Raw genomic sequence first — 16,183 nt, 5'->3', positions numbered from 1 at the left:
TCTGGCAGTGCGAGTGTCAGCAGGGAACCCTCAGCATTCCGCTCAGCCCAGGTAACAAGGTCTGGGGCCTGTGTCACCCATTAGTATGGTTCGGCCAACGCTAGTGGGCATAAGGTGGTGTGACACAGGCACAGGTCTTCTTCTTCTTCTTCTTCAATATTCTTCTTTTTCTTCCAACATCCTGGCAGAGCACATTTCTACATGGGTTGAGACTCTCACAGCCTCCTCCTCTCTGCTACTCTACCTCAGTACAACGTTATCAACACAACTATCTCCTACTCAGCACTTATCTCGCAGATCTGGTTGTCTTATGTTCAAGTCTGTATTGGAACTTTATCAAGTGTATACCAAAGATCTTCTGTATTACCTATTGCACATTTACAAGTAGTAAACCAACTCAACGTTATTCCAAGAGTCTGTGGTCATTCATCACCACCTACACAGCATACACACTGCAACCTTGGAACACTTCCCCTTTCTGTGGGTGGCGGGTCCTACTATTCGGGAGAGTCATTACACTGCTCTAGCCATCCGTGACTAAATCATCTGTGACTACACTATACCAAGGGACCTGGACCCGGCAGGACACTGACCACAGGGGAAAAGGGTACAACCGGCCTTATCAACTAAAAGCAGGTGTGCCATCAGACCTGTGTGCCCACCTGGCACTGGCATCACATGACAACATAATAAGGTCCAGCTGTATCTTGGCCATCCACCATAGAAGTGGAGGTAGTGAAGTGGAGGAAAGTATACAGTATGGGGGAATAACTACAGAGGGGAGGACGTATACAGTATGGGGGAATAACTACAGAGGGGAGGAGGTATACAGTATGGGGGAATAACTACAGAGGGGAATGTATACAGTATGGGGAATAACTACAGAGGGGTAGGGAGGTATACAGTATGGGGGAATAACTACAGAGGGGGAGGGAGGTATACAGTATGGGGAATAACTACAGAGGGGAGGACGTATACAGTATGGGGGAATAACTACAGAGGGGAGGAGGTATACAGTATGGGGGAATAACTACAGAGGGGAATGTATACAGTATGGGGGAATAACTACAGAGGGGAGGACGTATACAGTATGGGGGAATAACTACAGAGGGGAATGTATACAGTATGGGGAATAACTACAGAGGGGGAGGTATACAGTATGGGGGAACAACTACAGAGGGGAGGATGTATACAGTATGGGGGAATAACTACAGAGGGAGGGAGGTATACAGTATGGGGGAACAACTACAGAGGGGAGGACGTATACAGTATGGGGGAATAACTACAGAGGGAGGGAGGTATACAGTATGGGGGAATAACTACAGAGGGGGGAGGGAGGTATACAGTATGGGGGAATAACTACAGAGGGGAGGAGGTATACAGTATGGGGGAATAACTACAGAGGGGAATGTATACAGTATGGGGAATAACTACAGAGGGAGGGAGGTATACAGTATGGGGGGATAACTACAGAGGGGAATGTATACAGTATGGGGAATAACTACAGAGGGAGGGAGGTATACAGTATGGGGGGATAACTACAGAGGGGGAGGTATACAGTATGGGGGAATAACTACAGAGGGGGGGGGGAGGTGTCTGTGAAGTCACTCAGTGGCTGTGATATAAATTGCAGTTTGCTTAGGATTTTGCTATGATGTGATAATACTGTATAGTGAGAAATTGGAATCCATAACTAGATTTGATGAAAAGTAAAGGTGGACACACCTATACTATACAGAATCTATCTCCATACATTATCTCCGGCTACAGATGGTGAGAACAGAGGCTTTGTAGGAACATAAGTCTGTCGTCATGGATGTAATAAAGAATAAATCATAGGGAGTATAAATCGTAGCAGTAACTTACGGTGCGGACGTATTCGGTCTCCTCTTTGATGTGGGCCGCTGTTGACCCGTACAGGTAAAATATATCATCATCTGATGACCCCTGATCACCTTTCCTTAGGAACCCATTCTCTGGGGGCGAGATTGTTGTCATTTCTTTTGCATTTCCTGGAAGATAAACTGTTGTAAGTTAGAGATAGTATACAAGAGAGAGAGAGAGAGAGAGAGAGAGAGAGAGAGAGAGAGAGAGAGAGAGAGAGAGTATATACACACATTATAATAAAATCACAAAAATAACATAGTATATAAAAATGTCATTCAGAAAGTCTTTTTTTCATCAAAGATTAAGCACTCTGCAGATCCAGATCCAGATTGTATGGGCATCCTTAAGACACCAATACAATTGAAAAGCTGATCACAGGCAGGAACATGGAAGTGCTCGCTCTGCTCCTCGTCCTGCTGTATGGTGTGAAAACAATGGGTGGTGCCTCCATCCATCCTGGCCAGCGGAGCCCAGAGCAGTGTGGAAGCCAGGACAGGTGAGTATTACAAGGGTTATTTAAGTTCAGTGTTCCCCCAATCTTTGGCTCTCCAAATGGTGCAGAACTACAACTCGCATTATGTAGTCAGGACACAGATCATTAAGGACACAAAACATTAGGGGGCAAAGTGGCACAGTACAAAAGGGCATGGTGGCACTAATGCTTAGAGGTAGTGGTACAGGTGACTAGGAGGGTTGTGATAAAGCAGCATCATTAAATTACTTATAGGGGCACAGTGGCTAAATAAATTACTTTGGTTCTCTATATTCACCTGGTTTATTTCTGCTGTGTCCAGTGCTGCCTCTCAACCTTTTTACATCCCTGTAGAGATGTTGTTCCCATAATACCTAGAGCTTAATCACTGGCTTCACGGACCTTGAGTCATCTACTGCTGCGGCCAGGGATTGGTGCAGGGTATAGGGGCATGTCATCTCTGCAAGGAAGGAAGTGGAGGTGGCTGGTAGGGATGGAGTGGCAGTGCTGGACACAAGGGGGGGTGCAGTCTGGGAGGGACGGAGTGGCAGTGCTGGACACAAGGGGGGTGCAGTCTGGGAGGGACGGAGTGGCAGTGCTGGACACAAGGGGGGTGCAGTCTGGGAGGGATGGAGTGGCAGTGCTGGACACAAGGGGGGTGCAGTCTGGGAGGGACGGAGTGGCAGTGCTGGACACAAGGGGGGTGCAGTCTGGGAGGGACGGAGTGGCAGTGCTGGACACAAGGGGGGTGCAGTCTGAGAGATTGTGGATTTGCAATGTGTGAATATAGCCCAAGGGATGGTCTTACAGGATGCCTGAGACATCTGGGGAACTAAAGCCTGCACACTACACCCATGGATCCATAGCTTTTATCCATGTGCTCTCATGGCTTTCTCCCATAGGGAACCTTTGATGCCAGATGGTGGTGCTGATTATTACCTGCTTTATGGGATATTAGGTTTATGGATAGGTTTCTCAACTATCTTGTGTACCGAAACAACAATTGGGGTTTGTGCACACAGATAACTTGCCAAAGATTCTGCCGCCCGTCCCATAGACTCCATTCTATGGTCAGACGGATTCCACCAACCTGTTCATTCTTTGGGCGGATGGCGGAGTCTGCCTGACCATAAAATGGAGTCTATGGGACAGACGGAGAGTGAAGTGGGAGCGCGCAGGGATGAGCGGCAATATCTGTGGCAAGTTATCCGTGTGATTTCCATAGTGTGCACATACCCTTATTGAGTTACTGAGTGTGCTGGTAATGTGCACATTGGCTAAAGCAGTGCCCTGTAGGCTCAGTATAACAAAAACTTTAGGTAGGTTGCTACCACACTGTTATATATGACTGGATCCCATAATAAAACTTAGACTCCATATGCACTGGTGATGTGTAAATTCTATATTGTTATTAAGCAGCTATTGTTATGGAGCAAAAGTACGGAAAGTGTGCGTGTCTCTTTAAGGTGAGCGTTCCCTGCCTGTGCCTCAGGTGTGTTTGTGTCCGCATCTCAGGAGACAATGAGCAATCTTGTCAGACACTTCATCATCCAGCCCGCAGCCTCCCCACCACAATGTCCTCCATTCATTAGATGTCAGTAATGTATCATAGAGAGCGGAAACGTTTCTAATAGAGTGATCCAAATCTGGGAGAAAACATATCTTTAGGATGGAAATTATTTGGTTAAAGATTTTAGCCAGGATTAGAGAAAGATAGCTGATTCCCCCCTCCTTCCCCACTTCCGAAAATAAACAGTGGTTTTCTGTTTTTTTTTTTAATTATTTTTTTTTTTCCAGTTTAGTGTGTATTCATATAGCCATTTTTATTTGATGTTTTATCCGTTGTGTTTTTTTATTACAAGTTATGTGATTTCTTCATGGATCTCTATTGAAGAATTAGGAAAGGGAAGGGCTCAGCTTGAGAGACCCCCTCCATAGGCAGTGCCCACCCAACTGCTGTTAAAAGGCGCTCGGGCATATATTTAACACTAAGGAGTTAAAGCTATGAACCAACTCAGAAATATTCACCAGTGGACATTCACCTTAAAGTCAATAGGCACTCTTGGAAGAAAAGATAGTAGAAAAGGTCTGCTACACCTAACCCCTACGAATGGAGTCCACCCCCTTCGAGTGCACCACTGATCCCAGCGCTCGCAGGATATGAAATGGATTGGATATGTGCTAATGTAGAGGGCTCTCTAGAAGCGGGTGATGTGTTACAAACACTGTGGAGGCATATAGTTGTATACTTGTATAAGCTATACATCAACATTTATTGAATACATGTGACATAATTAATAATCAATCGTCACTATAAAAAACTTTGTATAGGTAAGACAAAAAGAAATCTAGATGCGTAGGAAATATAAAATAATTGTGTATAGATACCTAACTAATGTTAAAGATAAGAAAGATAATAGAATAAAATAAAATACAATAAAATCTATATGATAAAATAAGTGTGTATAGGGAGCCTAGTGAAGTTGCCTGCGCCGGGCCCAGCGCAGGCAGCTCACCCAGATGTGTATGGCAGTAGTCCTGAATCAGGAGATCTAGCTTGAGCTTATATCGCTGGATGGCCGTTGGAGTGATTGTATTCGTATCCTGGTGAGACAGCTTGCTATTTGAGTTGTACACTTTGGGTGAGATAAGATGGTATTAGATGAAAAATGGTGGAATATCCACCTCTCACCCTGTCGGCGGTAGTTCCCACGGTCCGGTATAGTATTGCAGCGACAGTCCGTGTTCCAGTTAATGCGGCTACTTTGCGATCCGTGCAGTTAAGGTCTAATGCAGCACGGTGAGCTGTCTCCTGTTTGCGGCGTCCGCATGCATCTGAGCGCGCGCTCTGGCTAACTGCCGTTTGATTTGAATGTCCAGACAGATCAGCTTAGGTTCGGGATATACTCCAAAAACAGTAGATGTCAAAAAAGGCTCTGTTATCTTTGGTTCTTGAACGCGTTTCAGGAGGTCTACTTGCTCCTTTCCTCAGCAAAGAACTTTAGATAACACTGGTGCAACCATATCCATTTGGACTTTATATCCGTTCTAAATCCATCTACAAGACCCGTAGTGGATCATTCCGGATGATTTTGCCTTGTGTGAATTCTGTAGATCCAGTTGTCCAATGTGGCTTCTCTCCTGTGTGAGTTCACATTCAAATAGATCGATTTTCCAGTGTGGCTTCTCTCCTGTGTAAATTCTGGTTTTTATATAAAACAGGATAGTAATATTGTTGATCAATATACATTATGAGCTAAGTGGGTTGGTTCCACTATGACTGCTAGGACTGGATCCAGTTTGTGTATCTTTGAATGGCATAAGTTCATATCAGCTTGTGCATGCCTGCACATACATAAACATATATGTATATAAATAAATATAGAATAATAAATAAATAAATACACACGTAGATACATGTAGGAAAAGTAAGTAAGTGAATGAATAGATGGATCTTAATAGAGCAACGGGGTTCACACAAGGTGGTTTGAATACTGGTAGAACAGTATTTGTGTGTAGAGCTCCTCTGCTGGTGGAATTCTTCAGCAAATAAAGAGTTAATGCTGTTCAGACTGTGCGCTGGGGTGGGATTATTCTCAGAGCTTTCCAGTGCAGTGATGGATACTTAAACTACAAGACCCATGATCCCCCAGGGTCAGTGTGGGAGGAGCCGGGAGGAGAGGAGGAAGAGGATGCTGGGGATGCAAGGACAGTGTGTTGGGATGCTGCTGGAAGCAAGTGAAGAGACCCCTGTGCTTTCTCTACTAAAAGACATTTATCACCCCATAAAGCACCTGCAAAGAACCTGCCTGTTCTCAGACACATGCCCGGGCTGTGAGTACAACCAGTTACAGTGTGCAACAAGTTACAGTGTTGGTGTGAGGCGGCCACCATTTCAGGAAGGACACATGGTGGATGTGTAGTGCTGTCAGCCATTTTTAAGCAGGAGATAACAGTACCACATACTTACAGGAGCCACATCACATGCAGCCCCCGTGTTCTACATATAACCCTGCAGACTGGAGGGAAAATACAGGGAATAAATACAAGTGCTGTGAGGTGTATGTGTGACAGTGAGGGGAATAAGTGACAGCCTGCAGCCTGAGGTTTCCCCACCTGCATGTAAAGAGAGAGAGACTACAGCTAAAGCCTATCAGTCCCCTGCACTGTTATCTGTGGGAGCTACTGGATTTACAGCTGTGCACATGCTGGACTTCTCCGGGTTTTGGTACTAGAGGACTCTGGACACATTTTTCCTCCTTAAACCTGTTCTTTTTACTCTTACCTCAGACAAGAACCTCTGAGAGCATTTTTGAATCAGTTAGATCATAAAATTACAGTTTATTGTGTGATTTAATGTCTATGCATGTGTAATTAATAACATTACTTAAGTTCATTATTGCTGGTTAATTAGCAAATCATTTTCTTTGTTGCTGTATGCTAATTGTCTATTGTGTTAACTGCTCTAAGGACAATTCTACTAACCTGTCCTAATAAATATGTTTTCCTGCTGTCAAAGAAAACTGTGTCAGAGAGTTGGGGAATATTTGGGGTGTCACCAAGGTTTCAGGCAGGGGTCCCATCCAATTAGTATAATAAAGCTCCACCTACGGGTGTGCTACATTTGGGGGCTCGTCCGGGATCCTCTGTGGACCGCCTACTTTTGAGTGACTCCGCCCTTTTCCCTCCCCCCCCCAAAGTGTCTCAGACCCAGTCAGCAACAGCAAAATCATGGCAGAACCAACCCTAGACCCACAAGCCATTGCTGAATGGTGCAGAACCCTCCAACTGGACCAGAGTCACTGTCTAGGCCTGTCCATTTCCACCACCATCCTTACCCATAGACAGATTTACCAGATAATGGACGAGACTCTGTCCGACAGTCGTTGTTTCATTAGAGGTCTAAAGCAAGACCAGAGTGGTAATACCATGAGAGTTCTATTGGAATTAGACTGCCCTGTTGCTAATGTAGTAGTGCCTAGCAATCTGGAAGTAGGAAATGAAAAATACAAAGTGGAAATAGTCGTACCAGCTGAAGAACAGCCGATACAGCTTGCAAGTCAACCTTCGACTCAAACAACCACTACCGCCACAATTGGCCCAGAGTTTCTGAATGCTCTTGGTGAATTAGTGGAAAAGTGTGCCAAGTCAGGACATTCAATGGCTAGATATAAACGCTTGCCAATGTTCTCAGGGACTCAGCCTCTCCCATCTGATGAAGAAAGCTTTGAGGCCTGGATGGAACAGGCTCTGCAAGGTCTGGATGAATGGGAAGTTTCTGAAGCTCTCAAAAGGCAAAGGATAGCGGAAAGTTTGAAAGGGGTAGCAGCTGATACTATTAGGAATCTTAAGTTGAGTAAGAAAGACTGCACTGCACACGACTACCTGGAGGCACTACAGGATGTGTTCGGTAGGATAGAGGGAGTCTCTGAACTCTTGTACCAGTTTGAGCACACTTACCAAGAAAAGGGAGAAAAGTTGTCCCTTTATATACAGCGGCTGGATAAAATATTGCATCAGATGAGGCTGAAGCGAGGCATGGATGCCGACTCAGTGGACAGTGTCAGAGTAAGACAGCTACTTCGAGGAGCCCTACCCTTAGACCCAGTTATGCTCAAGTTGAGGTCCCAAGGGGACTGTGGCACTCTTAGATATAACCAATTGGTCAAGTTGGTCCGAGAAGAGGAAGCCATGTTGGAGGAAAAAGGGGTCAGTGTCAAGGACCCAGGAACCTTCAGTACTAAAGTGCAGACAGTACAAGCTTGTTGTGCTGGGGAGGAGTTAGCTCAGCTGAGGGAACAAGTGTCAAAGCTAACTGAGCTGGTGACGTTAGTAGCTGGTACTCAGTTACAGCCTGATGAAAGGGCTGAGACTGTGCCCTTTAGTACTGCCCCCCAGAAGGAGAGAAAAAGAAAAGATGCTATAATCTGCTACCAGTGTGGAGGAAGAGGGCATGTTAGGAGGCAATGCCCAAGCCTTGAAACCTCCAAGGAGGTGCAGACAAGAAAGCAGCCGGGAAACTTCAGAGGGCCCCAGTGAAGGAGTCAGCTGGGTGCCCCAGAGGAGGGAACTCCAATCAAGCAAAACATAGGGTGGACCAGTTCAACTTTAACCCTCGAGCTAAAACCAAAACTGAGGTTCAGCCTTTACCACTGAAGTGGGTGAGAGACAAAACTAAAGCCATAACACGACAGAAGCGGATAGAAGACTCCACCATGTATGACTTTTCTCAAAGTACCACGAGTCGGCCCAAAACCAGATATCAGAAGGTTATGCCTGATGCTACAACAGACACAAAATCAAGAACACCTCCTGAGTTAATTGGGCCTTCCCCAGTAGTCTCAGTCCGGATTGAAGGAGTGTACAGCAAAGTCCTGTTGGATACGGGAGCTCAGATAACAGTACTTTTTAGGGATTTCTACCAGAAGCATCTAAAGCATCTCCCTCTTCACAAGTTAGAGAATCTGGAAATCTGGGGCCTCAGTGACACGAAGTTCCCTTATGATGGCTATGTATCTCTAAAGGTGGAATTTCCTTCTTCTGTGGTGGGATCAACAGAAGTTTTCGAAACTTTGGCCGTTGTCTGCCCCAGACCTAAAGAAGGTGGGGAAGCAGCCATGCTGGTAGGCACCAACACTGACTTTGTACGAAGAATGTTGAAACCTCAATTGGTGAATAAGCAGGAGGCAGTGCACCCAGTGTTGAGGCCCATGTTTGCTCTGCTAAAGTCCCAGGAAAGATACCAGAAGGAAGATATTGGTCATGTGTGGACTCAAGCCAATAAAGAATATACTGTTTTACCTGGTAAAGTTACCTGCATGAGGGCCAAAATTAAAATGTACCGTGACAGCACCAGTTCTCATCTTATGATGGAGATGGATCCTGAAGCAGATTTACCTCCTGGAGTAGAATTAGTGCCAGAAGTCTGGCCATCAAACAAATTAAAGCATCCACAGGACTCCCTTCTAGTGGGGTTGAAGAATACTGGGGGTGCTCCAGTAGTGTTAAGGCCTTCTATACGCCTCGGAAAGGTTTACAATGCTACCCCTTTACCCTCTGCAGCCCTCCTTGGAGCAAGGACAGAAACTGTTGAGGCCCTGATTGATGAAGTGGATATAGGAGGAGGTCGAATGTCACCAGAGTGGGTAGACAGAGTTCGAAAGTTGTTGAAAGCTCGAAAAAACTGCTTTTCCGCACATGAGCTGGATATGGGATGTGCAAAGAGTGCGCAACACCAGATCCGATTGAAAGATGATAGACCTTTCAGAGAACGCCCTCGAAGAGTAGCTCTTGGTGATTTAGAGGATCTACGTAAGCATCTGGAAGACCTTAAAGTGGCTGGGATAATCAGAGAGTCCCGAAGTCCTTATGCTTCACCTATAGTTGTGGTGCGCAAGAAGAATGGCACCATTCGGATGTGTGTTGATTACCGGACTCTAAATCAGCGGACCATTCCTGATCAGTATGCCACCCCTCGAATTGAAGATGCTTTAAATTGTTTGGTAGGGAGTAGGTGGTTTAGCGTCCTGGATCTGAGGAGTGGATACTATCAGATTCCAATGAGCCCTGAAGACAAGGAGTTGACGGCTTTCATCTATCCAGGTGGATTCTTTGAATTTGACAAAATGCCACAAGGTCTCATGGGGGCTCCAGCTACGTTTCAGAGACTTATGGAGAAAACAGTCGGTGACATGCATCTGCTGGAAGTGATCGTATATCTGGATGATATAATAGTGTTCGGAAAGACATTGGAAGAACATACTGACCGGCTGATGCGAGTCTTGGATCGGCTTGAGCAGGAAGGACTGAAGTTGTCTCTTGAGAAGTGCAAGTTTTTTCAGCCTTCTGTGACGTATGTAGGGCATGTGGTTTCTGCTGAGGGAATAGCCACTGACCCAGAAAAACTGGAAGCTGTGACATCATGGCCCAAGCCCCGGACAATCACAGAAGTACGTTCTTTCCTGGGGTTCTGCAGCTACTACAGGAGATTTGTCAAGGGGTTTTCCAAAGTAGCGAGACCTCTCAATCAGCTGCTGCAGAATGATGTGGAACCCGGTGACACTGACGAAGAGAGTGCTCTCCAGAAACCAAAGGGACCTAGAAAATCCAAGGAGTGCATTGAAGACCGCTGGAGTCCAGAATGCGAGCAGGCATTCGAACAGTTGAAGCACTGCCTTACTCATGCTCCTGTGCTAGCCTATGCTGACCCTGCCAAATTGTATGTGCTGCACGTGGACGCAAGCCGAGAAGGTCTTGGAGGAGTGTTATATCAAGAACATGATAAGAAACTAAGACCGGTGGCTTTTGTGAGCAGAAGTTTGTCTCCCACTGAGAAGAACTATCCAGCCCATAAACTGGAATTCTTAGCTCTCAAATGGGCTGTGGTTGACAAATTACATGACTACTTGTATGGGGCTGAATTTGAAGTTCAAACTGACAATAACCCCTTGACTTACATACTGACCACTGCCAAGCTAGATGCTACAGGGCATCGGTGGATGGCTGCACTTTCAAATTACAATTTTAGCCTCAAGTACCGCCCTGGGAAGGAAAATGGGGATGCAGACGGACTGTCCCGAAGACCTCATGGCGATATGCACCCTGAAGATGAGTGGATGGAAATTCCCGCACCTGGGGTGAAGACCATGTGTCAATATGTTAGCTGTTGTTCTGAAAATGGATGTTGGGCACGAAAGCTGGGGCTTCACGAGGAGAGTGTGCCTGAAGCCTACTGTAATCTGGTCACTTTGCAAGCTTCACCTCTTCCTGCTATTACGCAAGGTGATTTGAAGAAAGATCAAAGAGAAGATTCACTCTGTCGGCTAGCTGTAGAGGCTCTACAAAAACAACAAGCTGATATACTGCACACAGATGATCATCCGTTGGCTAGACTCCTTGCCAAAGAATGGGATCGTTTGAAAATCCGCAATGGGCTGGTCTACCGAAGAGCTCCAAGTCATCTAAATGGTGAAAAGTGGCAGCTACTACTCCCTCAAAAGTACAAGGATGTAATATTTCAATCACTACACGACGATCATGGTCATCTGGGGTTTGACCGAACTTTAGGCCTAGTCAGGGACAGATTCTACTGGCCATGCATGAAGCAGGATGTAGAAGATTATTGCCGTTCTTGCCTTCGCTGCATTCAGAGGAAAACTCTGCCTGCCAGAGCCGCTCCTCTGGGAAAAATGGAAAGTCAAGGGCCGCTGGATCTTGTTTGTATTGATTTCCTTTGCATTGAACCAGATGAAGGTGGAGTCAGCAATGTATTAGTGGTGACTGACCATTACACAAGATACGCTCAGGCTTTCCCTACCCGTGACCAAAAAGCCATTACAGTGGCGAAGATTCTTGTAGAAAAGTTCTTTGTGCACTATGGCCTTCCAAGGAGGATCCATTCAGACCAAGGGAGAGATTTTGAAAGTAAGTTGATTCATGAGCTACTCACTCTGCTGGGTGTACAAAAAAGTCGTACAACCCCATATCACCCACAAGGAGATCCTCAGCCGGAGCGTTTTAACAGAACCTTGTTAGACATGTTAGGTACACTGTCGGCCGAGAAGAAAGTCCATTGGAGCCGGCATGTAGCTACTGTCGTCCATGCATACAACAGTACTAGAAGTGATGCTACAGGATTCTCTCCATACCTCCTCATGTTTGGAAGAGAGGCTCGACTTCCAGTTGATTTGGTTTTCGGTGTTACTGCTGATGACACATCCGTACAATCACATGCAAGCTATGTGAAAAGATTAAAGGAAAACTTGAAACAGGCCTATGAACAGGCTGAAGCTACTGCTGGCCAACGTCACTATCAAAATAAAGCTCGTTATGACAAAAAGGTGAAGGTCCATGACTTACAACCAGGAGACAGGGTTCTTCTAAGAAATCTGGGTCTTCATGGAAAAAACAAACTGGCCGATCGTTGGGGTTCACAAATCTACATCATCTGCTCACAGTTGCCTGACATCCCGGTGTATCAAATTTGCCCAGAAGGGAAGAATGGACCCATCAAGACATGGCATCGAAATAATCTTATGCTTTTGACAGAATCTGCAAGGATTATAACTTCAGAACCTAAAATAGCTCAGCGCAAACCCAACTCTAGGCGGTCTAGGAGACTGAGGCGAAGGGAACCTTTACTCCTAAATCAGGAGGAAACTAACCCAAGGGAACAGACAAATCCAAGCGAAGATGAGTGGGAGCTAGATGAGTTTTTCCATGACTGGAATGTGGATCTTCCATCAGACATTAATTTGAATATCAATGCTCCAGAATTCGTTCCCCAACATATCCAACAAGAGCTGGATGATCAGTCTTCCCTGGATGCAGACGATTCCCTGTCAAGGGACAATAGAGATCGCACCGACACCCCTGGTGAATGCCCTGCACATTCTGCTGAAGCAACTTTTCTTAATCATGAGGATAAGGGAAATGGAGCTGGGCAAGACACATCTCAAAAAAAGGAACAGGAAAAGTCTGAACCAGGTTGTGAGTCAAGCTTCTCTGTTATAAGCTCTGAATCAAGACCTTCAAGACCCATTAGACCTCCACAAAGACTTACCTATGATTCCCTGGGTCATAGTACTCAAGAGCCTATTAGGACTGCTCATAGACTGACCTTCGCCCATTCTCCCCTGAATGTTAGTTCACTTGGTGACACCCTGCCCCAGACAAAATGTGGTGATGTGCCTTGGTGGGATGTTCCTCTTGCATATAATGCTACTGCTCATTTGATGGTGTATTAATAATTTTACAGTTTTATAATAACCCATATTTTCTCTTGCTCATCTTGAGAGGACTCAAGACTTCAAGTGGGGGGAGAATGTAGAGCTCCTCTGCTGGTGGAATTCTTCAGCAAATAAAGAGTTAATGCTGTTCAGACTGTGCGCTGGGGTGGGATTATTCTCAGAGCTTTCCAGTGCAGTGATGGATACTTAAACTACAAGACCCATGATCCCCCAGGGTCAGTGTGGGAGGAGCCGGGAGGAGAGGAGGAAGAGGATGCTGGGGATGCAAGGACAGTGTGTTGGGATGCTGCTGGAAGCAAGTGAAGAGACCCCTGTGCTTTCTCTACTAAAAGACATTTATCACCCCATAAAGCACCTGCAAAGAACCTGCCTGTTCTCAGACACATGCCCGGGCTGTGAGTACAACCAGTTACAGTGTGCAACAAGTTACAGTGTTGGTGTGAGGCGGCCACCATTTCAGGAAGGACACATGGTGGATGTGTAGTGCTGTCAGCCATTTTTAAGCAGGAGATAACAGTACCACATACTTACAGGAGCCACATCACATGCAGCCCCCGTGTTCTACATATAACCCTGCAGACTGGAGGGAAAATACAGGGAATAAATACAAGTGCTGTGAGGTGTATGTGTGACAGTGAGGGGAATAAGTGACAGCCTGCAGCCTGAGGTTTCCCCACCTGCATGTAAAGAGAGAGAGACTACAGCTAAAGCCTATCAGTCCCCTGCACTGTTATCTGTGGGAGCTACTGGATTTACAGCTGTGCACATGCTGGACTTCTCCGGGTTTTGGTACTAGAGGACTCTGGACACATTTTTCCTCCTTAAACCTGTTCTTTTTACTCTTACCTCAGACAAGAACCTCTGAGAGCATTTTTGAATCAGTTAGATCATAAAATTACAGTTTATTGTGTGATTTAATGTCTATGCATGTGTAATTAATAACATTACTTAAGTTCATTATTGCTGGTTAATTAGCAAATCATTTTCTTTTGTTGCTGTATGCTAATTGTCTATTGTGTTAACTGCTCTAAGGACAATTCTACTAACCTGTCCTAATAAATATGTTTTCCTGCTGTCAAAGAAAACTGTGTCAGAGAGTTGGGGAATATTTGGGGTGTCACCAAGGTTTCAGGCAGGGGTCCCATCCAATTAGTATAATAAAGCTCCACCTACGGGTGTGCTACATGTGTATACATCAAAACGAATAGATAAATGAATACGCCCGCGTGCACATATAAACATATAAATAAATAGATGGATAAATAACTAGATAGATCTTGACGGGGCGACGGGAGTCACCAAGGGGCGGTCCAGGCACTGATGGAAACAGTCTGGCACTGTACCGCCCGTCGGTAATGCTCCCGACGTACATCTGTTTGAGAGATATGGAGTGTAGCAGCAGATACTTCTGTATTGTGCGTTCTGCCTCTCAAAAATACATAATTCACATCTTATATATGTGCACTGTCACATAGGACTGGACCCAGTTTGTGTGTCTTTGAATGACATAAGTTCATATCAGCTTGTACATATATGTGTAACTGAACATATATGTTTATAGATGTGTATAAATAGATATAGACACAGGGTAATATATGTATATGAATGTATATAAATAGATATAAAGTAATAAATAAATACACACGTAGGTATATGTAGGAAAAAATTGGGAGAATAAATAAATGAATGAATAGGTGGATCATAATAGAACGGCAAGAGTCCCAGAAAGCGGTTTAAGTACTAGTGGGACAGTCTGGTACTGTATATATATATACATCTAAACGAATAAATAAATGAATACGCCCGCGTGCACATATAAAGACATAGGTAAATAGATGGATAAATAACTAAATGAATCTTAATGGGGCGACGGGAGTCACCAAGGGGCGGTCCAGGCACTGATGGAAACAGTCTGGCACTGTACCGTCCGTCGGTAATACTCCCGAAGTACATATACTTGAGAGATATGAGATGTAACAGCAGATGCTTACGTATTGTGCGTTCTGCCTCTCAGGAATACATAATTTACATCCTATATACGTGCACGGTCACATTTTTCACAGAAAACCAAAGATCTCTAGTTCGGCGTTGAGACCATAAGGTATAAGTGTCTGAAATTCAAAGATAAACCTGGACTCTTGTCTTGACATTTTGGATATGAAATCGCCTCCCCTCCAATCTTTTTCAACCTTTTGTATGGCCGCGTAAGTTGTGCCTCTCAGTCTACTTTGGTGTGCCTCTTTGTAGTGGGCCGAGAGTGTATGTTTGTCGTAACCCCTTTTTATGTTGTAAAAATGTTCTGTTATTCTCTTTTTTAGGGTTCTGGAAGTCCTCCCTATATACTGTTTGTGGCATGGGCATTCGATGATATATATAATGTTTTCGGAATTGCATGAAAGTGTATCTTTGATTTTATGTTCACGTCTATTTACTACTGATGTTACTGTATCGGTACGTCTTTGGAATTGTGTAGCTTTGCAATTGCTGCACATGCCACATCTAAAGAATCCATTAATTTCGGGGCATATAGTAGGTTGGGAGCTACCGTTTCTTGTTCTTACAGTCGGAGCTATCTGTAGGCCCAAATTAGGTGCCTTAGAATATACTATGGGCGGTCTCGGAGGTAATAGGGGGCCGATTGTTCGGTCGTCCTGTAGGTGGTGCCAATGTTTGGTAATGATTTTCCCTATATGTTTGTAATTAGGGTTGTAGGGCAGAACTAATTTAGTGTCTTGATGCTCGGCATCTTTAATTTCTAGGTTTGATGATTCTGAAAAGAAAGAACTCCTGTCTAGCTCCCTTGCTTTGTTTAGAGCTTTGTCGAGTGCTGCTTCTGGGTATTTCTTTTCTCTAAACTGTACTTTTAGTGAGGATGCCTCTTGTTCGAATCGGTCATTGGAAGTACAATTCCTTTTGAGTCTCCGGAATTGACCAAAGGGGACATTGAGCAGCCATTGAGGTAAATGGCAACTGTCAAAAAGTATAAAACCATTTTTTGAGGTGGGTTTGTGGAAAGTGTTACACTGTAATTTAGATGTATGGGTAGTAATTTGTAAATCTAAATATTCTATAGAGA

The 16,183-nt window shown here is 44.8% G+C and overlaps 1 protein-coding gene across 2 annotated transcripts in view; it reads right to left on the bottom strand.

Moving 5' to 3' along the window:
- The window catches only part of CCDC68 (coiled-coil domain containing 68), a 48,854-nt gene that overhangs the window by 18,874 nt on the left and 13,797 nt on the right, over positions 1–16,183 (bottom strand). The window contains exon 2 of one of the 2 annotated variants that reach the window (XM_069963164.1): positions 1,867–2,024. In XM_069963164.1, the coding sequence (XP_069819265.1) occupies positions 1,867–2,024 (158 nt within the window). The remainder of the gene's footprint in view (positions 1–1,866; positions 2,025–16,183) is intronic. The other variant, XM_069963165.1, reaches the window with a different exon arrangement.

This window comes from Dendropsophus ebraccatus, chromosome 3 (assembly GCF_027789765.1).
Source record: "Dendropsophus ebraccatus isolate aDenEbr1 chromosome 3, aDenEbr1.pat, whole genome shotgun sequence".
NCBI lineage: Eukaryota > Metazoa > Chordata > Amphibia > Anura > Hylidae > Dendropsophus > Dendropsophus ebraccatus.
The sequence above is the reverse complement of the archived record's forward strand: the minus strand, read 5'-3'. Positions and strand labels throughout refer to the sequence as shown.